This window comes from Xyrauchen texanus, chromosome 1 (genome assembly GCF_025860055.1).
Source record: "Xyrauchen texanus isolate HMW12.3.18 chromosome 1, RBS_HiC_50CHRs, whole genome shotgun sequence".
NCBI lineage: Eukaryota > Metazoa > Chordata > Actinopteri > Cypriniformes > Catostomidae > Xyrauchen > Xyrauchen texanus.
In genome coordinates this window covers 16,669,571-16,697,561 of record NC_068276.1, presented here as the reverse complement: position 1 = coordinate 16,697,561, position 27,991 = coordinate 16,669,571, and the positions used below count along the sequence as shown (strand labels likewise).

Here is a 27,991-nt window from a genome sequence, read left to right as displayed (position 1 = left end):
CTTGCAATAGATGAACGCATGGTCAAGTCTAAAGCTCGGTCAGGATTTAAACAATACATGAAGGGCAAGCCTACTTGGTGGGGTTTTAAATTATGGGTAATTGCAACATCAGACTCGGGGTATACTCTCGACTTTAATGTTTACATGGGTAGTCATAATGGGCGTGTCACTGACTTGGCCACCAAAGTAGTTGAATCGTTACTGCAGCCATTCAAAGACCAGGGCCACAATGTTTGGTTTGACAACTTTTACACATACCCAGCTCTTATCGTTAAGTTGTTAGAAATGGGAACTAATGCCTGTGGGACATGCAGGGTGAATCGTAAACTGTTTCCTGTAGAATTTAAAGACATCAAAAGAGGGGAATGCAAGACAGCTTGTGGGGCTATGATGTGGTGTAGGATTGAGGGGAATATACTTGTAATTCAGTGGAAACCCTTGTGCAGTTACATGCCTTTCCAATTTCCACAATGCGAATGGCTCAACCACAATTACTAGGTATGTAATAAATTATGGCAACTGGACAAAAGAAGTAGCCCTCCAGCCCACTGTCATCAGCGATTATAACAAAAGTATGGGCGGTGTCGATAGGTCAGACCAAATTATAAAATATTACGACGTCCTACAAAAAACTGTGAAGTGTAAAAAAAGAGTCTTCCACCACTTCTTAGACATTGCCGTCTTCAATAGTTTCATATTGTTTAAGGAATGTCAAAACATTCATGCGGCACCTGGGGATGAACGTAGACTGGTGAAATTAACCCAGATAGATTTCAGAGAAAACTTGACTCGTCAGCTGGGATGTATCGATATTCACGCAAGTTTCCCTTTGCATACATTAAAGCCTGTAGTCCCTCCTTCATCATCACTCCACACAGCCCATTTCCCTACATTTGTAGAGTCCTCCGAGAGATGTTGGCTATGTTATCGGAAAAGTAGGACTGAAAATAAAACTAAAGTAGCTTGTTGTGCACCAGAATGTAATGGCAAAAGACATTTCTTGCTTCGCGATAGGAAATGTTTTCAGTCTTGGCACTGTCTTGGCTTAGTGTGAACAGTTTCGCGAAGAGGCCTCGGTTGGGCTGTGTTTCCTGGTGTTGTTCTCCCCCTCCCCTCTTTTCTCCTTCTCTTCTCTCCACAGGTATTTCAGTTGTTGAGTATTTATGAATTTATATATATTCTGTTCCTGCACTCTGTATTAAAAATGTATTTACTGTAGAAGTTCGAAAGTTTGATTTTGAATGTTTTACTGTGTAATTCGTGTGTAATTCTAATGTTCAAATTAAATAAAGTGTGTTTTATTGAACACATAAAATGTATATTTTAGTGTTTGTGTCCTCCAATTTCAGATACAATCTCAATTTATTAATGCAGGTGCTCAAAAGTAGTATTTGAGGAGAGGTCATGCGATCTTAACATCCTACATGTTTGTTTTATTCCATTTTGATCCCACTAATCACTAGAGTGGTCATAACTTTTAAACAATAGATTATATTTCTAATATCTGCTACTTTACATTGCCCACAAAATTATGTATATTTCATACACTCGAAGTTTCCCTCTAGCTTGTAATTAAAATGGTTGAAAATGCAGTTGTCTGATGAAGTATGGTGGCTCGAAAAGATTTTTGTAAAAATTGCTGTGTGAAATCTTATTGATAAAGGATGATTATCCTTAAATAATCAAAAATATATTTATATAATTTGTAAGCCCTAGTTCTTTTCTTCAATATGGTATATACAGTTCAGGTGTGTGATGTTATATGAATATGAATATCATATGAATTTGGATATGAATACCATATTCTTGCACAGAATGGAATTTTGGGCTCAGGCTGGAAAGCTTTAAGCCTAAAAAGTGTTATTTCTTGCAGCAAGAAGTAACTTTCTTAGGTCATCAGATCTCAGCTCGAGGTATTGGTTCTGATCCAGCTAAAGGTAAAAATTTCCAGTACAGTTAAGGAATTACGCTCAATCTTGGGGTTCTATGGTTACTACAGAAGGTACATTGAGGCTTTATCTAGAAATACAACAGCTGAACTGGAGTATTTTCAAATGAAATATCCCACTCTCCATTCTTTCAGAACCTTTTGGGAATGTAAACAAAAGCCCACCACTCATGAGAGATCTGGTCTATCAAAGTCTGTACTGTCACTGATAAAGCTGTGGAAGAGTGTTAGAGAGCTGGATGGCTTGCTTTATCGCATTGTGAATGACCAACATCGCGGTCAATGTCAACAGCTACTCTTACCGTCATGTCTTAAAAAAGAGGTCTTTGAAAGTGTTCATGACTGTATGAGACATCAGGGGATTGAGCGCATGCTAAACCTGGGCAGAAATTTTGAAAGCGACATGATTGCTGAGCTGTATAAAATGTATGGTTTAAAGAAATCCCGCACCACACACTATTGGCCTCAGGGTAACACTCATAGCGAATGCTTTAACAGAATGCTCCATGATCTATCATGCACACTTCCCCCTGAAAAGAAAAGGCATCAGACAGAACACCTTCCTGAGTTGGTTTATGCTTATAATGTAATGCCACATGCAACCACTGGATACTCACAACATTGCTTGCTGTTTGGAGTCAACCCAGATGTTCCAGAAGATGCACTGCTAGGTCAAGAGCAAATTGAGGACCAAAATCATGAGTGGTTATCATGTTCAAATCATGATTCATTATGACAAGTTAAGAAAAGCTCATGAACAAGCCAGGGAATATGATGAACACAAGGCTGCTGAGAGACTTGCTCTTTTGAATGACCAATGTTGGGGAGTAACTAACTATAAGTAGTCACACAACAAACTTAACTACATTTTTCAGTAGCGTGACAGTAGCTCAGTTACTTTTAAAACAGTGTAGCTTTTCCAGTACCGAGCTACTTTTTCTCTCAAGTAGCAGTGTAGCATGACCAAACACTACATCATGTTGATCAGATTGTAACTAATTGCCTTCTTAACTGCGTAGAATCCAAACTTCAGACAGCGTCTTTCTTCTTCTTTTGTAACGGGAGATGACTAACTTAAATAGTGCATTACTGCCATCTACTGTTAAATCAGACATTTTACAGCTCACTTGGATAAGAAGAGGCTGTCTGATGGTTACAAAGAGTGATCAACCACAGTAAATCTGAGAAATACTTTTTTAAATAAACAAATATAAGTTATTATATTGAGAGATTATCTGTACGTTAATGGGAGCAGCGAGGTAATTCCTATAATGTAACTCTTTGATAATACATTTTCTCTATTTCTTAGCATTAAATTAACTATTATTTTATTGTAAATTAATAAAATGGCTAGTAAAATCAATTATTTATTATGGCATGTATTATTAGGCAACTATCTATTACAGGGTGACCACATGTCATTTCTTTCCCAGACATGTCGTCTTTATTGGACCTGAAAAAAGCATACTAAATATTAAATGATAAGCACAAAATATCAGGCCAAGGAGAGTTTGTCATTAATTTTTTTGTCGTTTGTTAATAAATGTTAGGTGTAAATTTTGTTATTATTATTATTGGTTTGCCTCATTAAGTATCTTCAATGTAGCTAGAGACTTTTTGAAAGTAGCTTGTAGTGTAGGTAACTACATTTTCAAAAGGGTAGCTTGACTGTAGCTTAACAATAAATTATGAGTATCAAGTAGCTTGTCAAACTACAGTTTCAAAGTAGCTTCCCTAAAACTGTAAATTACAAGGTCTTCTGCCCTGTGATTGATGTGTGTCAGCAGGTATACTTGGGTCACAGACCTTTGGGTAGAAACAAAAACAGGATTCATGGGGTTCTACTGTATACAGAGTCATAGATGTGCAGGGTACCACACATACCATTGAGCCCCTTGAGGGTGGTCCTATATAGTTGATTTGCACCCTTGTGTTAACTCTGTTCCTGAACCAGAGTTGACTGAAACACATTCTCTCACAACACCACAAATGAGGGGAGAATCTGTTTCTGAGCAGGTTGATGTTGTGCATTCTGATCCTGATTTTGTTGTGTTAGAAGAGGTCACATATCCTAGTATGCAAGACACAGAGAATGTGAACCCTGAAAACCCTGTGTCAGCCGTTAAATCCTTTATATGTGAACATGTACTGATTTCAGGGAACATTGAACAAAATAGACACTAAATGGTTTTGGTATCCTGTGGGGGGATTATGTTCAACCACCAGCTAAATTTAGAATAACCGAAACCATGAAGAGCAAAACAAAAAAGAACTCACAGAAACATCAACAATTCTAGAAAAAGACTGGGAGAACACAAGGGTTTTAAATACACAAAGACTAACCAGGTAGACGAGCCACAACTGGGAGCAAACAATGGGGACACAGTGAACACAGACAAGACCCTAACATTATACTTCAAAATAAAAGTCCTAGAAAATTAAAGACTCAAGATACACAATGTTACAGAAATGTTTCAGAGCTGTTATTTAGAATTTCAGTACTCCTGGTACTCCACTTGTCAAAGCTGTTATATAATAATAATTATACAAAAAATAATGCTAACATTTGATGCTTATACGATTTCACTAATTTCTAAATTTACTTTTTAGAATTTACATTACAAGAATATATGTGACAAGAGCATAGCAAAAAGGCATGTTCAGTTTTAAATCAAAGTTAATATGCTAATAGACTTATAGGACACAAGATCCTTCTTATGGCAAACACAGAGTACCATATAATAAGTATTACGGACACAAAAAAAGGTAGCAATGTTAAACTGGTGAAAATCTTACTTGTACATGTACTGACATGCACATTACTATACTGTAATGAGCTACTTTTTCTAGAAAACTGGCTATTGTTCATTGAGCTGCACTCCTTGAGCCTTCTTTGTGAACGCAAGATGGAGCAGTAATGCCAGAATAATCGGCATCTAACACTACAAACATTGCTGTGACACAGCAGGGCAGAGCCAATTATGTCATACCATTGATATTTTCTAAAAAACAAAAAAACAAACTCAGTATTTTGTGAATATAAAGTCTGGATATCTTTTCTGAATTTTCTCAAATCCAAGTAATGAAATTAACATTTCCATTTTAAATTTAATTTAAACAATCAGCTACATTTACTGCATCATAAACTTGACATGATTAAATAAATAAATTGCCACTGTCGATACAATGTGTAAAGTGTATTAAAAAAGTATGCTCTCATGCAGAGAACACTTCTAATTTGAATCTCCGTAAGCATCATCCCACAGAATTTGCACAATAAATATATAAGAAACACAACCAAAAACCTCCTATTACCAGACCAAGATCAACAGCACCACAGACACTCGTAGATTGTTTAGAACATTCAACACACTTCTCTGTCCTCCCCTCCATCACCTCACACTTAACTGACAGCAGATATCTTCACCACATTTTTTACAAATAAGGTTACAACCATCAGCAATACATTCACAGCACCACACCCTGTCAAACACCTGGCTCCTATATACAACTATTCTTTCTCTATGTTCTCTCCTTTGACTGACACTGAGGCATGGAGCAGGCTGAGGCATGACTGTGACATGGCATGGAGCAGGCTGAGGCTTTACTGTGACATGACATGGAGCAGGCTCAGGTGTGGCTGTGACATGGCATGGAGCAGGCTGAGGCATGGCTGTGACATGGCATGGAGCAGGATGAGGTTTTACTGTGACATGGCATGGAGCAGGCTCAGGTGTGGCTGTGACATGGCATTGCGCAGGCTCAGGCGTTGCTGTGACATGGCATGGTGCAGGCTCAGGCATGGCTGTGACATGGCATGGAGCAGGCTCAGGCGTGGCTGTGACATGGCATGGCATCCGGGGCAAAAGGTGGACCTAGCTCAGCAGCCTTGACGTGGGACACGGGTTCAGCTGCCATGACGTGGGACATGGGTTCGGCATTCGCCTCCCCAAGAGTGAATGTTTTCATGTTTTTCATTTTTGTTTTTTACGCACTCTGTGTATAGACCTTTCATTGGAAGTTTGCCTCACAAAAATCATCACGGATTTGGTGTGACCAGGCCTTTAGCGCAAGCCTAACATTTTTCTCCCGCGGCCCGAATGTGGCCCACGGGCTGCCTGTTGAGGAACCTTGATATATGTCATCGTGTGCTGTACCCATCGACAATGCCAAGATGTCAATTTAAGATGTTTTTCAAAAGTCAGGATAAAATTCAGTGGGGATTACCAGCCTAACATGTTCAAAGAGGTGTCTGATAATAAAATACTATTTTCACTTAAGTCATCTCAGTGCATCTCACAGTTGACTCTGGTTCATCAGTGTCCATCCTGCCGAAACATTTGCATGAGCAGCATTTCCGCACTGTACCGTTACAAGCTTCTACTGCCCATTTAGTTACTTATTCACAAGAGCCAATTACAGTACTAGGCTGTTTACTTCCAAAAGTAACTAAATATGGCCTTACCTGTCCTGCACACTTCTTCATTGTTGACAATGGCACAGCTTTGCTAGGCATGAATCTGAAGGGAGCTCCGATTTGATGGACACACTGTGTTTCCGCCACCACAATCTGCTTCAGTTTGTGCCCTCTGCACTTCTTCATCACAGCATAATGCATTGGGCAGTGTAAACTATTTTACACACAAGGTTAACTTTTCTGACTCTGTACCTCCTGTCAGACACAAATTCCACCGCTTACCATTCTCTGTGAGAGATGCTGTTTCCACAGCTATTATTTTTGAAATAGATTGACTCGAATGCAGGCGTAATAGAAAGAATTGACTCATCTCCATTGGTTTCTCTGATTGTTGTGGTGGTGTGGGGGGGTCCATATGTGTGTGGATCTGCGAGGACCAAACAGGGAAGTTATAGTAGACAGCTACCCATTACCACATATGGAAGAGATGATGACATTACTGCATGGTGCAACTGTGTTTTCGACTATCGTCTTGGAAAGTGCATATCATCAGGTACCTCTTCATGAAGACAGCAGGGGCCTCACAGCATTCATACACACAAGGGCCTCTTAAGATTCTATAGGGTACCTTATGGTTTGGCTCCAGAATGTTGCAAACTACCTAGATGACATCATCGTCTTGGGACGCTCACTACAGGAGCATGATCAAGCGCTAAAGGATGTGCTGCAACATCTCAAAGATGCTGAATTGCTGCAAAATTTGTCTAAGTGTCAATTCAGAAAGCAGAGCTTGAAGTTTTTAGTACACATAGTGACTGAACAGGGTATTCAGGTGGATCAGGAACATCTCTCCACAATAGTTAATTCACCTGCACCATCAGATTCTGTTCAGTTATGTTCTCTGCTGGGTCTCCTCTCATGGTACAATAAATGTATTCCCAATTTCGCTACCATAGTGGTGCATGAGTTCAGTGTGCAAACTGATTTTGTGTTCCGAGGCGCTTGGCTGGTGGTACCTGGTGAACTGTGTGAGTCAATGGTTCGCATTGCACATGAGGGCCATCAAGGAATTTTTAAGAACGAAACAACGCCTGCATGAAATGTATTTGTGCCCAAATGGACACACTTGTGGCAGACAAAATTACTGCCTGTCAGTTATGCCTTTCTTTGGATAAGACTGCCAAAGCCTCTGTTGGGCCATTCCAGCCTGTTCCTTTTCCCTCAGCACCCTGGAAAAAATGCCGATAGACATTATGGGCCTGTCTTCAGTAGACACGGCAAACCGATAATTCTAGTAAGTGACAATGGGCCTCAGTTTGTTTTGCCAGAGTTTGCTGCATTCCTGAAGGAGAGAGACATTAAGCACATTCGTCCATCGGTGTATCACACGGCAGCAAACTGAGCTATCGAACGCTTCCACGGAGTGCTTAAAAGTACAATTCAATCGATCAGCTATTCTACAATCAGCGCCATGGAAAGTAACAGTGACTGACTTCCTGCAAATTTATCACACTACACCACGTGCTGTGACAGGTGTTTTCCCATTTGAGTTTTCTCCATGGAAGGAATATGCGCACCCGCCTCAATGTAATGAGACCCACACCTTCTTGTCATGATACAATGCATACACAAATACAGAAGTGTGTTTCAGCATGGCAGGATGTCATGCATGGGGGGTGGTGATGGTGCAATGGATAAGACACATGCCTTTGGTGTGAGAGACCTGGGTTCGAATCCACTGTGAGACACCAATATGTCCCTGAGCAAGATACTTAACCCCTAGTTGCTCCAGAGGCGTGTGACCTCTGACATGTATAACAATTGTAAGTTGCTTTGGATAAAAGCATCAGCTAAATGAATAAATGTAAATCTCGCTTTGATCATAAGTATCGAGTACGTTTCCAAAAAGGGGATAAAGTGTGCATAAAGAAGCCAGAACATGTACCAAAATCTCATCCAAACTTCACTCCTCCAGTTGAAATTATGCAAAAATGTTGCCCTTACATCTTGGAAGATGGAAAGAAGTGGCAAGCATCATGTCTCGCGCCCGTGCCGACTAATGCACTGGATAATGGACTGACCACCAATGCTGAAAACTTGCTTCCGTCTCATGCTCCATTGTCTGGAAATTCAGTGCCTTCAGATGCTTGTGCGCTGGAGAAACATCAAAGATGTGAGAAAGTTTCGTCCAAAAAGACTATGTCTATTAGTCACAGAAATTGACATGGACTTTTTCAAAACATACACACTCACATGAACATTGAAGTACTGTTATAATGTTGTAATAATGTGCTGTTTATTGAGTCACATACATGTGGAATTGTTGAAACATAATAAATTTGATTTCTATTTCATGCCCATTGTTGACTACAGAAATAATTAATTTAAGTAAGAGGGGAATATGTGATGTCCTTACGTGATGTCCTTACATTAATACACCATTGGATGGCACACCGACCTGATGCAGAGCGAGAAGCGGAGTGACCGTCTGTGAGCGTTTATGGTGCGAGCATCCGGCATCTGCACAACTGGTGGCATGAACCAAATGATGTTCAGCTAAATTGAAATGATGATCGCAATGTATGTATTTGGAACTAGTCCTTTATCAGATGATATCAATAAAACAACAGAAACTATTTGCGGGGGGGCATTTTTTGCCCCCATATTTTTAATTTAGGGAGCATGTTTGCCCAGAGCCCCCGTTGATTTCCATGCTTGGATGGAACACTAAAGAGATAGAGATGTACAGTAACAGGTGTTTAAGTGTCTCTCTTCACCATGCATCTGGTACACAAAGCATTTTTGCTATATCTGCCTTTCAGGTCAAATGTACTGCATTATGACTGATGATGGAGCGCCAAGAAAGTCATCAGGACTATAGATCACGCCAACGTTGTGCGCTTGCAGTGTTAAAAGCTTTGTTTTATCGCCTTACCATCAACACTGTTTACAATTTACGCTGATCGTTAAATATTTGGATAAAAGCATCTGCTAAATGACTAATTGCAAATTAATAAAGACATACATTTGTGTTTGTTCCTCACACAAAGATATCACACAGCCTCAGAAGACCCAGAATACAGCACCCAAATATAATGGATTACTTTTATGATACATTTTATAGTGTTTATCTTGTTTTTTAGCTGTTTTGGTATCAGTACAGTTGTGTTTAGGTGTAGGGTTTGGTTTAGGGTTAGTAGTCTATTAATGTAACTGTAATAAAAGTAACTGTAGTTCCAGCTTTGGCCTCTAAGAGGGGTAATTCAGACATTTGGAACACGGACAACAATTTTAGCTGTCAATTCATTCAGCCTCCCTGACCCTAAAATGAATATTCCTAAATATGTTTCAGGATCTCAGCTGTCAACAGAAATGAGAAAACATCTATAAGGCCATAAAAAGTGGTCCACTGACACAACTTAAGGGATAAGTTGATAAGTTGAATCATTCCCAGTGGCATTTTGTTGGGGGATTGGGGGGTTGATGTGCAGTGTGGATCCAAGTGTACTTGTAGTGGGGAAACTTTATAAAAATGTAAATGTCCCCTGTACACATTTAAAACATAATTTGCTGTTTTAATATTTGCGGATAGGCAATTTTTTTTAAAGACAACCAAAGATTCACCAAATTTAAGTAAAAATATTGAAAATATATAGTCAATACACACTAACATTCTGTTTTCTGATGGCTTTTATGTGGTTTTTTTTATCATTATTATGTCTTTCAGTGTCTATGCACTTTCCTTATTGAGTGTGCTTTCTGTGCACCTCTTATAACAGAATGCTGTTGCTCATATTAAGCTCCTTTGTCCATTATTGGGCACATGTTTGCCTCTCCCTTGTGACTGGTGCAGAGTGCGTTAAATATTTGACTGATAAATGGTGTTCATAAAGAGGTTGTTGTGTTTGCTATCCTCCCTGTAATCTATTTAGTGCTTCTCTTGCATTTTGTTTGCAAGAGAAACAGCAGGATCAACTCTGCAGCTTTGTTTTCTCTCTCCAGGTTAGTTACACGTTTGCTTTTTATTCTTGCACCTGTACCCAACAGTACCAATATTAATCTACATTATTATTAGGTTGAAGTGGTGAGCTTAGTTTATGGTAAGAGCCTTTCTCACTGGAGGTAAGGCATTTATTTGGGCTTTTGTGGGGTGGTTTATAAAGGGTTCCAAATTTATGTTTTAAGTGTATTCATAATTTGTCATTGTAGGTGGTGCAGTATGACCCTGTATAATGCTAGCTGCTGTTTCTTCATCCCTGTTTCTTTTCATCTGTTTCTGCGTGCTGTTTCATCAGAGTTGCTTCATTGTTTGTTTTGTCAAACTTCTTGCACTACATTTGTCTTGTTTCAGTATTGTACAGTGCAAAACACTGAATTAAAGACAGTGGGTGAAAAAAATACCTCCATTATAAATAACAAGTGTGTACAGTCTGTTCAAGAAATGAAAACCCAACAGATGTATACAAAATATATTTTATAATGAATGTTTGCCAAATAAGAGCGATCTCTAACGAGTTGTGCTGTCATGTGATTTCAATAAGGCAGAAAATCAGATACAGGATGGGTTTTGTGATAATAAAGTGGAAAGTTGTGCTGTAAAAGTAACTTAATTTACATTTACACCAGCAAGTATAATCCACATCAAGTTGAACTGAAACGAGCTGGCACATCCAATGATGTGAAACTAACAATTACATTTCTACCTTATCTCCAGATGTTAGTTTATGGCTTGTTATTCATTTGACATTTGGTTTCTCCTACCCACACTCTCTGGAGCTGACAATTTTACAACGATATAATTTGCACACTTAAGTTAAAGAATACATGACTATATCATACAGGCATAAAACATTGAACTTTAAAGGTCAATGCTTGTTGTAGCTGGAGAATTATGCATAAAATCCGAAACATAGTCCTACTTCACGCAAGTACGCAGATGCGAGTGCTTGGCCAACGCGTGGTCCCAATGTACATACATGACATGCGCGCGACAGTAACGAACCTCAGAACACAAGTGGACAATAGATTTTTTTTTTTTTTTTTTTTAGGTGGCCATGAAACTGATGCTGCTTCTGAAACCAAGAAAATGTTGTCTTCGTAGGCTGTATACAGCAGCAGGATTAAAGGTGCATTTCAGAGACCAATTTCCTTAAAGTGCACCTATTATGGTTTTTAAACGTGCCTAATCTTGTTTTAAAGGTCTCATAATATAGAATAAAATGCATCCAAGTAAAAAACAAAAAAACAAAACAAAAAAAAAAAAACACTTTTAATTTGATCATAATTTAAATTGCAGCATTACCTTTTTTTCCCCGGGTTTTAAAAACGACTCGTTCATTGATCCGTTCTAAAGGATTCATTCTAAACTCCTCCTTACAGAGAGACTTTTCCCAACACAGATATTACTTATGGAACAATAAGAATATTCTCTACAAGAATAAATCACTTTTTTTGACAACTGGTTCACGATCTTTTTTTAGTTGGTCAGCTTTTTAATTCACAGGGTAGACTTTACAACTATTTCGATTTTTTTACAGAAATATACAATTCCTATAACTGCTAATGAATATACAATTGTTTTCAATGCAATTCCCTCTGGAGTGTCTTTTCTGTTTCAATGTTCTACATTTCCATGGCCATGTACTTACTCTTTGAACCTAACTGACACAATGATCGCAAATGTATGCAACAAAAAAATTATTATAAAATCAGAGCTCTCTTCCAGAAAGAGATAATGACAATTCCTTAAGTAATACCATACTGGAATAATATTGTAGAGAATTTACCGTGGGGAAAAGTATTGTCTTTGTCTCATAAGTATCTGCTTACCAATAAAGTAAAATAAATAACATTTAAATTAATTCCCAAATGTTAGCCAACCCAAAATCTTTCTTCGGAGATGTAAATCAGACATTGAAATGAATTGCTGTTTTTGTCACGCTCCTGAGGAAGATGTCATTCACTTGTTTTGGCAATGTACCCACACAGAGTAAAGTAAATGCATTGCATTGTTCCTGGTTTTTGTTTTAGTTTTTTAGTTTTAGTTTTTTTCCTTACCCTGGCAAATTATTTGTATTTCTGTATCTTTGTCTTTTTTTATTTGTTTTTTCCATGTTTATCTGTATTGCTTTTATGCTTTGTGATATTTAATTTAGAAAAAATTATAATAAATAAAGCTGTTTTTAATACAATAAATTATAAATAATTTCACAAGATTTTCAAAAATATAACCCTGTTTTGGAGGGGGTGGCCTAATTGAGCTTTACTAAACGGAAGTAAATTTATCCAAAGTTAATGGGATTCTTTGATTTATTATGAACCAATATTTTTTAATTAAAGTTCAATTCATATCACCAACTTTTAATGCTTTTGTGCATCTTCACTTTCACGTATTATCTGTTGACTTTCAAGGTCAACTTTGCATTTATATATGAGTAAAACAATGTATAGCGTTTTATAATTGTATTTGTAAAAGTAATATCATTTCCTGTATTTCAATAAAAACGTATTCACGTCACTGACACAGCTTATACCCCACAAACATTTGGGAAAACTGATTCATTTAATAACTCATGGCTAATCTTCTGTCAAATATTGTACATGGTTTTCTGGTTAGGTCATTCACCAACATCTATCAAAAATATGTTTAGACCTGGATAAGTTTGCTTTGACATAAAATTCATTTTACCTGCCATGTAGAAAATGTAATCTCATTTTCTCAATATATTTATTTTATTTATTTATTTATTTATTTATTTAACAGGGACAGTGTATGGCACTCAACCATACCAGAATTAGCTACAAGCTAAATTTCATCTGTAGTCCCTGGGCAGGAAAAAGTAACATACAATTAACAATCCAACAAACCATATAAATATACCATAAAACGTCATCACGCAAGTAGCCTCTCAGACAACAAAATTTCACATTCTTAAAAAAGCACAATAAAACAGAAAAACAGAACAAAATAAAGTGCAATATTAATAAACACTATTAGGATACGACAAAAAATGAGTTTTTTGAATTTATGATTAATGGGTACATGATTGTATAGATTTTAGCCATAATTTTACTTTATATATTTAAAACTAGTAAATGTACAAATGTCTCTAATCTCATTTGGGACTAAGTTCCAGTACTTAGAGGCTCTGATAGAGAAGGCCGATCTGCCAAACTCAGTACGTCTGCACTGTACGGTACAGTGACCTCTATTGGTCGCCCTGGTTGTTCTCCGACTATCAGAGAGCAATATTATGAACTCCTGTAATGGGGACGCAGCCAGATTATTAATTACTTTGTACACTAAACAAACATTGGCAAAGCACATACAATTTTCAAAAGTCAAGAGTTTATGCTTTTGAATGATATTGCAGTAGTGATATCCTGATGGCTTTTTATCTAGTACTTTGAGAGTTTGTTTATATAGCGTTTGTAGTGGAGCAAGTATTGTTTTTCGGTTTGTGACCAACTTGTGATGCAGTATGTAAAATGTGAGACAATCATTGAATGCATATACAATTTGGCAGCATCTAAAGGTAACTGATTACGAATGTGTCTAAAATTTCTTAAATTAAATTTAACAGTATTACAAACCTGCTTTACAAATATGGTTTTATGATAATCATTTTGCTGTTTTCGAGATCAAGGGGGGGACAAAAGCTCAGAGCACATATGTTTATTAGCAGTGATGTAACCAGTGACTTGTTTTTAAAACTCAAAGAATAGTGTCTTTGTAATATAACCAAAGTTGCCAGAAGAAGGAAAAACACCTCAGACATCCAAATTACACAGGTCAACATATTTGACTTAACTCTACAGACATTTGAATATTATTGTAATTGTTTCTTCTGTTTCTTTAAAACCTTACATGATAGAAGAACCTTGATATCACCATAATGTTCAGCAGTTTAAACTAATTAAAGAAACTGACAATTACTGAAAATGACTTTGCCAGCATTCCCAATTGAAACTCCCTTTAAACACCTAAACAGTAAATTTAACCTTGACTTAATAATTAGTGTGTGACCTCCTGACACAGAGAAAGTTGAGTCTCCGATCACAGTCTGTGGATTTCCAAAGCTTCTCATCTCTATTCAAAACTCCGCAGCGCTGATTCATAGCAGGACACTGGAGCTCTCCCTCCACAGACCAGGCCGAGTAGTTTAGATCTGTTCCATTTACCCAAAACCAATGACCAGCTAAAAAGCGTAGGCCGATCCACACATCTTCGGTCTGGGCTGCTGTGACTTTATTCTTCGCCTCTGTCATAATCATCTCAATGGTTATAATGGCCAGATCAATGTAGTTTTGTCTGCAGTAGTCCAGAGCCTCTTCCCATGTGTTTTCTTGCTGAACCAGGATCAGCTCATAGATCTCCATACAATAAAATTGTATTTTCCAAGAGCAAGGAGCATCATGGAACTTAGAATTGGATCTTTGGACTGCACCACATTTTTCATCTTCATTATCTGGTTGATCGTTGTCCCAGTTATCTATTACTGCCGTCCCACCTTCAGACCAGTTCCACAGGTTTTGATCATGATTTACTTTCTCAAGTCCAATCCAATAATAATCATCTTGAGCATTATTTGAGAGTTGCTGTAGATCTTGATTTCTGACGGTGGACAGATCATGATGATGCTCTTTGCAGTACTTCAGTGCATTATCCCAAGACATAGACTCTCTCACAAAAAAGTGGATTACATAGAAATTTAAGCTCATTCCAAAGAGGCTCATAAAAAGAAGCACAGTGAATGAAGTCTTCATGTTGATTTAGTTGATCTCCCAATGCACATTTTTCAGTAAAGCAAATTGTTTAACTGAAGATGGGAATGTCATACCACATTTATCTGATTTCAGTGACTTGTTGCCACACCTTTTCACAAATTTATAACATGAGCTGACCAATAAAAAACAAGAAGGCTCTGACATTGACAGTCAGGCTCCTCATAAATTACATCACATTAACACTTTTGTTGCGTAATATTTGGACAACAGGCTAATTTGAGGAACGAAATTTGAATAAAATGATGCCTGAGTGGTTAAACATGGGTTGCGAGTTTAGGGGGGGGACTTGTGTTGTGTCATTAATTGAGCGCTGACATATCTCACAACACACAATGACGCATGAAATAGAGCTTGTGTGTCTGTGTTCACGTACTTGTGTAGAGTGTGTTTGTGCCTAAAAAATGCTCCTATGGGCTTTCATTAACTAGTGCTTGTAAGGGACCTTATCAAAATTCCACCCACAGCAATAAAAAGTCAGAGGTGTCCCAGTATTCATTTATTTATTAATTCAATTAAAGTGTAAGTTATACTTGCAATTTACAATCTTTAGAATGTGTTAATGGGTTTTTTTTTATTACATATAAGTGTTTTAAGACAGAACATTCAAGAACACGTTTTATCACAGTGTGTGGACTTTTCATACAGTCTCTCTTGCACCATAAGCGAATAATGAATAAATATTCCGTTTAAATTCAACTTTACCCTGCAAAATATTATGCAGTCTGTAGCATTCTTCTCCACGGAGGGACGGAAGACCCAGGGAAACAGGCTTCAACCTCACCGGTAAGCTTTTAATTAGTGCTCGTTCAGCAGTTTACAGTTTCACAATTAGTTTTGCACAATAAATTACTCAGACAGGCTTGGTCCGACTCTCTCTCTGTCTCTGGAGGTTCTGTCTGTCGTGTTCTTTTTTGAGGAGACGAAGTCAAGTTTTCAAAGTAAAAATTTTATTTATTAACAAGAAAGAATAAGTACAAAAATCATTCAGCCAGCTGGGAATCTAGTCTGCTTCAACCGTAAGCTCCGCTACGCTCAGAGATTCGAAGAGATGCAGCCAATCAATACAGTATTTGGTCAGCAGCCAATAGCATTTGTTAACAGAAAGGATTGGGCCCCGCCCCTGAGTGTCAAAATCGACTTGTGTGCAAAAAATAACTCGCGCATGTGTGCAGTTCTGCGCGCGTGCAGAAAATAACTCGCGCGTGTGTGGGACTTGTTAATTTGTGTGCACAATCATATTTTTTGTGCTCGAGTTTGTGATTTGCAAGTTCTGCAGGTTTAAATTTTACGTGCGAGCTGTGTCATGGTGCTCACACTGTTGAAATTCACTTGCGCGCTCTGTTTTTGCACTTGCGCTGTTTTGTCCAAAATTAATCGCCATAGTTTCTCCTGTGTTCCCTTCTTTTCTACATTTCTGACCCAGGGTGTATTCCTTTGTTCTCAGGTTTTTACTCTTTTGATTGGCTTATTTTTGCCACCGGGGCATCTCCAATATTCTAAGAGATAAGTTCCACTCATTCCGTTGGTTTGTTTTTGCTGCAGTAGGATTATTGGTTTTGCCTCCCATTGGTTCATTCTTATCAGTTTTTTGCCTAAAGAATTTCCAATGTATAAACTGTCTCTAGGTTCCCCTCATCTCCTGTGTCAGAAATGCAGCTGCAGTTTCCTTTAAGCATTTTTGGTTTTACATATATTTTCTAGTTAGTTACACACATCATTCATTAACATGCATACTTTGTTTAAGATTAGTCACACACATATATACTGATTAAGATTGCAACACACAACATGTGCCAGCTTTTTATGCCGCTCTCCCCGTGCTCACTGAAATTAGAGACCGGTGTTAGACATAATTTAGCTCAGGTGAAATCGCTCTTACCTCTTCCTCTCCCGGACGGGCGCTTGACCACGCCCCTGCTGCCACACAGTCATAATGCATTAATGTTTTGTTTAGATATCATTTGTTGGTCTATTTACTATGAAGTGGGATGGAAAATGAGAATACCACTCTTACCATTCTACAACTCAAATTTAGGGGGGCCAGGCCTATTGACCGGAGTGTTTATTTTAGCTCCATCACTGAAAATAGGTCCAAAAGCCAATGTCACTCAATGTTACTAACATAAGTGGAGTGATACAAATAGTGAAAGTTGTGTCCTGTGACCTCCACATTAAGACTAAGATGTGGCACGTCAAGAGATAAGTTGAGTCATTGGGGGGTCCCCCCCCCCCCATACAAAATAGGAACCCACTGCAAGACCCAGCCACAAAGCAAAATCAGGTGTGAGAAATTAACGTGTTGAGCATCCCAGCCATTTTAGCTTAAATTAGGTTATTAAAATGTGGTTTTAATACAATAAATTGTAAATAATTTCACTAGATTTTCAAAAATATAACCCTGTTTTGGAGGGGGGGGGGGCTAATTGAGCTTTACTAAACGGAATTAAATTTATCCAAAGTTAATGGGATTCTTTGATTTATTATAAACCAATATTTTTTAATTAAAGTTCAATTCATATCACCAACTTTTAATGCTTTTGTGCATCTTCACTTTCACGTATTATCTGTTGACTTTCAAGGTCAACTTTGCATTTATATATGAGTAAAACAATGTATAGCGTTTTATAATTGTATTTGTAAAAGTAATATCATTTCCTGTATTTCAATAAAAACGTATTCACGTCACTGACACAGCTTATACCCCACAAACATTTGGGAAAACTGATTCATTTAATAACTCATGGCTAATCTTCTGTCAAATATTGTACATGGTTTTCTGGTTAGGTCATTCACCAACATCTATCATAAATATTTTTAGACCTGGATAAGTTTGCTTTGACATAAAATTCATTTTACCTGCCATGTAGAAAATGTAATCTCATTTTCTCAATATATGTTTTTATGATAATCATTTTGCTGTTTTCTAGATCAAGGGGGGGACAAAAGCTCAGAGCACATATGTTTATTAGCAGTGATGTAACCAGTGACTTGTTTTTAAAACTCAAAAAATAGTGTCTTTAGAGTGGTGGTGCCGTAGTGGGCTAAAGCACATAACTGTTAATCAGAAGGTCGCTGGTTTGCTGGTTCGATCCCCACGGCCACCACCATTGTGTCCTTGAGCAAGGTACTTATCTCTAGGTTGCTCCGGGGGGGTATTGTCCCTGCAATAAGTGCACTTTAAGTTGCTTTGGATAAATGCTTCTGCCAAATGCATAAATGTAAATGTAAATGTATTTGTATTATAACCAAAGTTGCCAGAAGAAGGAAAAACACCTCAGACATCCAAATTACACAGGTCAACATATTTGACTTAACTCTACAGACATTTGTATATTATTGTAATTGTTTCTTCTGTTTCTTTAAAACCTTACATGATAGAAGAACCTTGATATCACCATAATGTTCAGCAGTTTAAACTAAGCAAAGAAACTGACAATTACTGAAAATGACTTTGCCAGCATTCCCAATTGAAACTCCCTTTAAACACCTAAACAGTAAATTTAACCTTGACTTAATAATTAGTGTGTGACCTCCTGACACAGAGAAAGTTGAGTCTCCGATCACAGTCTGTGGATTTCCAAAGCTTCTCATCTCTATTCAAAACTCCGCAGCGCTGATTCATAGCAGGACACTGGAGCTCTCCCTCCACAGACCAGGCCGAGTAGTTTAGATCTGTTCCATTTACCCAAAACCAATGACCAGCTAAAAAGCGTAGGCCGATCCACACATCTTCGGTCTGGGCTGCTGTGACTTTATTCTTCGCCTCTGTCATAATCATCTCAATGGTTATAATGGCCAGATCAATGTAGTTTTGTCTGCAGTAGTCCAGAGCCTCTTCCCATGTGTTTTCTTGCTGAACCAGGATCAGCTCATAGACCTCCATACAATAAAATGGTATTGCCCAAGAGCAAGGAGCATCATGGAACTTAGAATTGGATCTTTGGACTGCACCACATTTTTCATCTTCATTACCTGGTTGATCGTTGTCCCAGTTATCTATTACTGCCGTCCCACCTTCAGACCAGTTCCACAGGTTTTGATCATGATTTACTTTCTCAAGTCCAATCCAATAATAATCATCTTGAGCATTCTTTGAGAGTTGCTGTAGATCTTGATTTCTGACGGTGGACAGATCATGATGATGCTCTTTGCAGTACTTCAGTGCATTATCCCAAGACATAGACTCTCTCACAAAAAAGTGGATTACATAGAAATTTAAGCTCATTCCAAAGAGGCTCATAAAAAGAAGCACAGTGAATGAAGTCTTCATGTTGATTTAGTTGATCTCCCAATGCACATTTTTCAGTAAAGCAAATTGTTTAACTGAAGATGGGAATGTCATTCCACATTTATCTGATTTCAGTGACTTGTTACCACACCTTTTCACAAATTTATAACATGAGCTGACCAATAAAAAACAGGAAGGCTCTGACATTCACAGGCAGGCTCCTCATAAATTACATCACAGGCAACATTTGAGGACAACAGGCTAATTTGAGGAATAACATTTTAATAAAATTATGCCTGAATGGTTACACAGGGTTGCGAGTTTAGCCTAAATTAAGATATTATCTGATAAATATGGGAATCAGTGACTTGAGCTCGTTTTTTTGTATTCTAATATCTTTATTTTTTATTTTTTCCCCAATTTGGAATGCCCAATTCCCAATGCACTAATTCCGTGTGGTGGCATGGTGACTCGCTTCAATCCGGGTTGTGGAGGACGAACCTCAGTTGCCTCCGCATCTGAGACCGCCAATCCGTGCATTTATCACGTAGCTTGTCTGTAGCGCATTACCACGGAGACTTACATGTGGAGGCTCACACTATTCTCCGTGCCCCACCAAGAACCACATTATAGCAACCATGAGGACTTTAAACCAATGTGACTCTACCCACCCTAGCAACCGGGTAATTGGTAATCATCATTAAAAAAAGTGATTCCCAGCCCCATTATATATATATATGCACACACACACACACAGAATATGACTGGTCAAGATAACAAAAAAGATATGTGTTTTCAGACCACAAATAATGCAAAGAAAACAAGTCATTAATTTTTAAACAACACAAGTATCCAGTAATCTAACGGAATACGTTACAAATGACACTTTACAGAATGTAATCTGTAGTGGAATGCATTTCAAAAGTAACCCTTCTAACCCTGTATATACACTCACCTAAAGGATTATTAGGAACACCATACTAATACTGTGTTTGACCCCCTTTCGCCTTCAGAACTGCCTTATTACTACGTGGCATTGATTCAACAAGGTGCTGAAAGCATTCTTTAGAAATGTTGGCCCATATTGATAGGATAGCATCTTGCAGTTGATGGAGATTTGTGGGATGCACATCCAGGGCACGAAGCTCCCGTTCCACCACATCCCAAAGATGCTCTATTGGGTTGAGATCTGGTGACTGTGGGGGCCATTTTAGTACAGTGAACTCATTGTCATGTTCAAGAAACCAATTTGAAATGATTCGAGCTTTGTGACATGGTGCATTATCCTGCTGGAAGTAGCCATCAGAGGATGGGTACATGGTGGCCATAAAGGGATGGACATGGTCAGAAACAATGCTCAGGTAGGCCGTGGCATTTAAACGATGCCCAATTGGCACTAAGGGGTCTAAAGTGTGCCAAGAAAACATCCCCCACACCATTACACCACCACCACCAGCCTGCACAGTGGTAACAAGGCATGATGGATCCATGTTCTCATTCTGTTTACGCCAAATTCTGACTCTACCATCTGAATGTCTCAACAGAAATTGAAACTCATCAGACCAGGCAACATTTTTCCAGTCTTCAACTGTCCAATTTTGGTGAGCTCTTGCAAATTGTAACCTCTTTTTCCTATTTGTAGTGGAGATGAGTGGTACCCGGTGGGGTCTTCTGCTGTTGTAGCCCATCCGCCTCAAGGTTGTGCGTGTTGTGGCTTCACAAATGCTTTGCTGCATACCTCGGTTGTAACGAGTGGTTATTTCAGGCAAAGTTGCTCTTCTATCAGCTTGAATCAGTCGGCCCATTCTCCTCTGACCTCTAGCATCAACAAGGCATTTTCAGCCCACAGGACTGCCGCATACTGGATGTTTTTCCTTTTCACACCATTCTTTGTAAACCCTAGAAATGGTTGTGCGTGAAAATCCCAGTAACTGAGCAGATTGTGAAATACTCAGACCGGCCCGTCTGGCACCAACAACCATGCCACGCTCAAAATTGCTTAAATCACCTTTCTTTCCCATTCTGACATTCAGTTTGGAGTTCAGCAGATTGTCTTGACCAGGACCACACCCCTAAATGCATTGAAGCAACTGCCATGTGATTGGTTGATTAGATAATTGCATTAATGAGAAATTGAACAGGTGTTCCTAATAATACTTTAGGTGAGTGTATATATATATATATTTGTCGCATGTGTGCCATGCAGTGTGGGACTCGCATTGGTCTGGTCTTGACTTGGTCTCAACCCATCAAAGTCTTGGTCTTGTCTCAGTCTCGATACACTATGGTCTCGACTTAGCAGCCCAGACAGAGGAAATGTGGACTGGCTGGTGATTTATGGCTGGACACTGCTTCTAGATGATCTTTGATATGAACCCTCTCAAGCTTTTAAGTTACAGTACATAAGAATTATTCTGCTGTAACAGCACACAATCTCAGCTAAAGATATTATGTTTGTTATTTGCAGAATAACTGTATATATAATATATTAATAATAAAAATATAGGATACTGGTTCATTAATAATATTAAATGATAAAGTAAAATATGAATCTTCAAAATAACAAAAATTGTATGTTGTTTTATTTTTACATACATATTTCATACATTATTTTAATTAATTATTATTAGTGTCCCTGTAGTCCACACAGCTTTCAAAACATACTAATCAATGTTTTTTTGTTTTTTTTTTTATGTAAAAATGCCAAAATGTTTCTATGAGGGTGAGGTTTAGGGGTTGTGTTAGGGGATAGCATATATAGTTTGTACAGTATAAAAATTATTGTCTAATGTGAGTCCTCATGATAGGAGTACCAATGTGTGTTTGTGTTTTCAGATTGGGAAAGGTTTGCACTAACCTGAGGCAAATCTGAATTTGTTTTGTCTCTCAATTTGTTTATAAGGTAAACAATGACCTCATTTGCCTTTCAACTTGCATCTTTGAGACAGAACATCACTTCTGTGCTACTCTAATGCAAATTTTATTCTCATTCAGCTGCACAATGTATTTTTTACTTTATTAGTTGTGGTTTTCTGTGATTCCACAGGTTGTGGCTTATTTTTATTGGAAGTTCATTTATGCAAACGTTGGCTCTGATTGACCTGTCACCTAGCTGGGGATCACATGAATAGGCCAACTTCGTAACATATCACATATTCAGAGGGGTCATTACTGCAGTACGTCCATGATTGGTGTCTTCCTGCTGATGACCCCATAGCTGAACAACTGAAGGCACAGGTGGAGGTGCGGCAGGCAGTAATGACCAGCAGGTTTAGACATTTACCTGTGCATCTCAGGTCATCTCATTTATCAGGTCATCATCAGGTCAAGATCATATCATCTTATATATATATATATATATATATATATATATATATATACACATGGTTGGGAGGGTTACTTTTGAAATGTATTCCACAACAGATTACACAATACATGCTGTAAAATGTAATTTGTAACGTATTCCGTTAGATTACTCTAGGTCAATAACATATTCTAAATACTTTGGATTACTTCTTCAGCACTGGTAGATTTTTTACTTGTTTTGACTATAAAAACTCTGCCAAGACAAAATGTACATTAAAAATACATTCTTTGAAAAACCTAAATATCTTATGCAGTGTTGTTTTAACGATTTTTAGATATTGTTACAGGAAAACAATACAACAATTATCATCAAGAATAAGATTTTTGCCCTAATATCAAAGGTCTAGGAAATGTGTGTGTGGTGGTGGCATAGTGTGCTAAAGCATATAACTGGTAAGCAGAAGGTTACTGGTTTGATCCCCACAGCCACCACCATTGTGTCCTTGAGCAAGGTACTTATCTCCAGGTTGCTCTGGGGGGATTGTCCCTGTAAAAAGTGCACTGTAAGTCACTTTGGATAAAAGCGTCTGCCAAATGCATAAATGTAATGTCAATGTAATGTAATATGGCTAGAAATAGCATTTTAGCTTAGTGTAAAGCTGACAATTTACACAAGGGTTATTTCTATTTCTTCTGCTCCAAACTTACTTCAAACGTACTTCTCTGTCTGCTCGTATGAATGTAACACATCATAAGAAAGCGTTTCACCGCTGTTCAAATGCACTTTTGATCGCATAATTTATATAAATAAATGTTTTCCTTCTGAAAATGACTAAATATTTAATGAAACATATGACAATAAAATGCAAAGTAATCTCTTCAGTAATCTAAATACTTTTTGAATGTAACTGTATTCTAATTACCAATTATTTAAAATGTAACTGCAGTTATATATATACACACACAGTTGAAGTCAGAAGTTTACATATACTTAGGCTTAAGTCATTAAAACAAATTTTTTGCATTTCCACAGCTATAATATTAGCAAACTATCATCTTGGCAAGTCGTTTTGGACATCTGCTTTGTGCAAGACACAAATAATTTTTACAACAATTGTTTACAGACAGAATGTTTCACTTTTAATTGACTACATCACAATTCCAGTGGGTCAGAAGTTTACATACACCAAGTTAACTGCACCTTTAAAAATTCCAGAACATTATGTCAAGCTTTTAGGCAATTAGCTTCTGACAGGCTAATTTGAGTCAATTGGAGGTGTACCTGTGGAAGTATTTAAGGCCTACATCCAAACTCAGTGCCTCTTTGCTTGACATCATGAGAAATCAAAAGAAATCTGCTAAGATCTCAGAAAAAATGTTGGACCCCCACAAGACTAGTTCATGCTTGGGAGCAACTTCCAAATGCCTGAAGGTACCATGTTCATCTGTACAAACAACAGTACACCATGGGACCACGTAGCCATCATCAGGAAGGAGATGCATTCTGTCTCATAAAGATAAATGTAGATTGGTGCAAAAAGTGTAAATTAATCCCAGAACAACAGCAAAGGACCTTGTGAAGATGCTGGAGGAAACAGGTAGACAAGTATCTATATCCACAGTAAAACGAGTCCTATATCTACATAACTTGAAAGGCTGCTCAGCAAGGAAGAAGCCACTGCTCCAAAGCCGCCATAAAAAGCCAGATTATAGTTTGCAAGTGCACATGGGGACAAAGACCTTACTTTTTGGAGAAATGTCCTCTGGTATATTTAACGGTTTGGCCATAATGACTATTGTAATGTTTGGAGCAAAAAGGGTGAGGCTTGCAAGCCGAAGAACACAGTCAAAACTGTGAAGCATTGCGGTGGCAGTATATCATGTTGTGGGGGTGTTTTGCTGCAGGATAAAGCAACATCTGATGGCATGCTGCACAAGTGTTTGTTTGTAGCCTGCTTAGGCTGCTTAGCATTGCTTATTCTTAAACGTTCATCATTATATTCATCGTTATATCCTTTGTAATTTTTCCACGTTTCAGGTTTTTCCTCTTTTCTACGTGTATTTTACGTGTTGCCGCTGGCACCTAGCTAGAGTCTGTGTTTGTAGCCTGCTAGTTTTTTTTAGCATCGCTTGTATATCTGTTTTCAGCCTTTAATCCTTAACATCTGCCATTTTTAAGCGCACATTGGGTTTTCCCTCGTATTATTCTCTTCCCTCGTATATAGAATGCAACAAACAATTGCATGAGGTATTCACATCAATCTCAAACCCTCACCACTCAGGAACAAAAAACAACAACAAACAATTTGTGGTAAGTCATGGCATCCGCTCATGTGATTTCTTCCTGCATTGCATGTCACATGTTTACAATTGCCTCCTCAGTCAGCAGGACTCATGTGATAAATGTAAGGAATTAGTCAGGCTGACGGAGAAGGTTAATGAGTTAGAGAGTCGCATACGAACGCTAGTGGAGCCGGTAGATACTGATTTGGATGCGAGTAGTACAGAGAGCAACACACACACTTTGGTTCCGGCTATACAGCCCCTGCAGCAGGGCATTTGGGTGACGTCTCGGCGGCATACTCGCTCAGCAAAGAGACACCACTCTCCCGTTAATGTTAGGGTTTCCAATCGATTCTCCCCACTCATTGATACATCCACTGAGGATCATGTTGAAAGAGCCCTTGTTATTGGCGATTCTATTGTAAGGAATGTGGAAATAGAGACTGCAGTCACTATTGTTAATTGCATTTCAGGTACCAGAGTGTCTGACATCAAATCAAATTTACAAGTGCTGGCTAATGCTAAACGTAGATTTTCTAAAATGTTTATCCATGTCGGCACTAACAATGTTCGGCTTCACCAGTTGGAGATCACTAAAGATAATGTTAGGTGTGTGAATTTGCAAAAACGATGTCAGACATTGTAATATGCTCTGGTCCCCTCCCTGCTCGTCGTGGTGACGAGGTTTATAGTAGATTAGTGTCACTGAATGGCTGGATGTCACTGAATGGCTGACTAATTCCAGGTAAGCACAGTACAGAGACTGCACTTATCAGAGTTACAAATGACTTGCTCTTAACATCTGGTCGAGGCTGCATTTCTCTTCTTCTCTTTCTTTAGATCTTAGTGCTGCATTCAACACGATAGATCAAGACATTCTCTTGAATAGGCTAGAGAATTATGTTGGCATTTGTGGAGTTGCATTAGCTTGGTTTAGGTCATATTTAGCTGACCGCTACCACTTTGTCTATGTAAATGAGGAACTGTCAAACCAAACAAAAGTAAAATATGGAGTGCCACAGGGATCAGTTTTAGGGCCTCTTCTTTTCTCCTTGTATATGCTTCCCCTGGGAGATATTATCAGGAATCATGGAATACGTTTCCACTGCTATGCCGACGATACAAAACTTTATATTTCATCAAAACCTGATGAGATTTCACAATTCTCCAAATTAGCAGAGTGTATCAATGACATAAAAGATTGGATGGCCAGAAATTTCCTTCTAATCAATTCTGACAAAACAGAGGTACTAATTATTGGACCAAAAAATAAATAAATAAATAAATAAGCCACTACAATATAATTTGACTCTCGATGGATGTAAATACCTGTTAAATTCCATATTTATTTCAAAATTGTGTTAACTACGTACAAAGCTTTGAATGGTCTTGCTTCATAGTACTTAAGCGACCTTCTACCACGCTATATTCCATCACGTTCATTATGATCGCAAAATTCTGGCCTGTTCCTAGAATATCAAAATCCACAAAAGGAGGTAGATACTTTTCATAGTTGGCTCCTAAACTATGGAATAGTCTCCCTAACACTGTTCGAGATGCAGACACACTCCCTCATTTTAAGTCTAGACTAAAGACTCATCTATTTAGCCAGGCATACACCAAATTTATCCTCCAACCCACAAATAGGCTGCTTCAGTTTAGTCTGATGGAACCAGAAACTTTGATCATGATTTATAACTTTACAATAAATTGAATGGCATCTATGCTTATATTATTTTATTTGTTTTCCTGTCTCAACCTCGGGACTCCTATCCTGAGGTCACCAGAACCGGCTGGATCCAGCACAGTTCGTGCTTCGTGTTTGACTCCACTGCTACGTGTCGCTGAATGAAGATGACTAAATGCAGCCGGTGCCAGCCAAACATCACTTCAGTCTATTATGATGGACTTCAGAGGATGAACTGATGCCAACTCCAACCATAAGACATGGGATACTTCATGTCCCATTGTCTGAACCTTGGATTTAGGATGGACCACACCAAACCTCACCGAAATTACCAGCCAGGTTGAACTGCGTTTCACATCCCTGATCTCTGCCTGCATCACCTCGGTCTATTGATGGACTATGATCTTGAAATGGAAAACCTAGACTATCATTTAATTGCCAACAAAAGCCTTCATCAGCAAATTAACAAGGACAATTGCATCTATGTGAACTTCTGCAGTTAATCCAGGATGGACTTCAAAGACATTGGTCATTAATATTACAGTTCAAACAAAATCTATGTTTAAACACCGACCCTTAATACTTACTTTGTTTAGTAATTTTAAAGCATGACTTGCACTATACATAAGTAATAGTTACATTATATTCATGATGTTAGCCAGAGGGGAACTGGCCCCCACAGTGAGTCTGGTTTCACCCAAGGTTATTTTTCTCCATTAAGCCGCATCTTATGGAGTTTTGTGTTCCTTGCCACAGTCGCTTTCAGCTTGCTCACTGGGGTTATTAATACAATTATTATTTAATTACCATTTAAACATGATTAACAATCGCATTTTATCTAATTACACAATGATGATTCATTGACATTACATACATTAGAATGTCTGTTAATGCCTGATCTTCTGTAAAGCTGCTTTGAAATGATGTGTGTTGTGAAAGGAGCAATACAAATAAAATTTACTTGACCTCAAGACATCAGCCAGGAAGTTAAAGCTTGGTCGCAAATGGGTCTTCCAAATGGACAATGATCCCAAGAATACCTCCAAAGTTGTGGCAAAATAGTTTAAGGTCAACAAAATCAAGGTATTGAAGTGGCCATCATAAAGCCCTGACCTCAATCCGATAGAAAAAGCATGTGTGTGAGCAAGGAAGCCTACAAACCCGACTCAGTTACACCTGTTCTGTCTGGAGGAATGGACCAAAAATCCAGCAACTTATTGTGAGAAGCTTGTGGAAGGCTACACAAAACGTTTGACCTAAGATAATTAAAAGGCAATGCTACCAAATGTGTATGAAAAGATCAGACCCAATGGGAATGTGATGGAAGTAATAAAA

General features: G+C 38.2%; 2 protein-coding genes across 2 annotated transcripts; both read right to left on the bottom strand.

Moving 5' to 3' along the window:
* Window positions 1-12,941: 12,941 nt before the first annotated feature.
* Window positions 12,942-19,450, bottom strand: LOC127651608 (C-type mannose receptor 2-like). The gene is made up of 2 exons (XM_052137524.1): window positions 18,009-19,450; window positions 12,942-13,053 (listed from the first exon to the last, which is right to left on the bottom strand). Exon 1 carries the CDS (start codon window positions 19,420-19,422, stop codon window positions 18,664-18,666), a length of 759 nt encoding a protein of 252 aa, XP_051993484.1. The 5' UTR covers window positions 19,423-19,450; the 3' UTR covers window positions 12,942-13,053; window positions 18,009-18,663.
* On the bottom strand, window positions 14,321-15,135 carry LOC127651614 (C-type mannose receptor 2-like). The gene has a single exon (XM_052137537.1). The coding sequence runs from the start codon at window positions 15,129-15,131 to the stop codon at window positions 14,373-14,375; it is 759 nt and encodes a 252-aa protein (XP_051993497.1). The 5' UTR covers window positions 15,132-15,135; the 3' UTR covers window positions 14,321-14,372.
* Window positions 19,451-27,991: the final 8,541 nt, after the last annotated feature.

Excerpts from the sequence above, each read along its gene's own strand:
- LOC127651614 (XM_052137537.1), bottom strand. The coding sequence starts at position 15,131 with ATGAAGACTTCATTCACTGTGCTTCTTTTTATGAGCCTCTTTGGAATG.
- LOC127651608 (XM_052137524.1), bottom strand. The coding sequence starts at position 19,422 with ATGAAGACTTCATTCACTGTGCTTCTTTTTATGAGCCTCTTTGGAATG.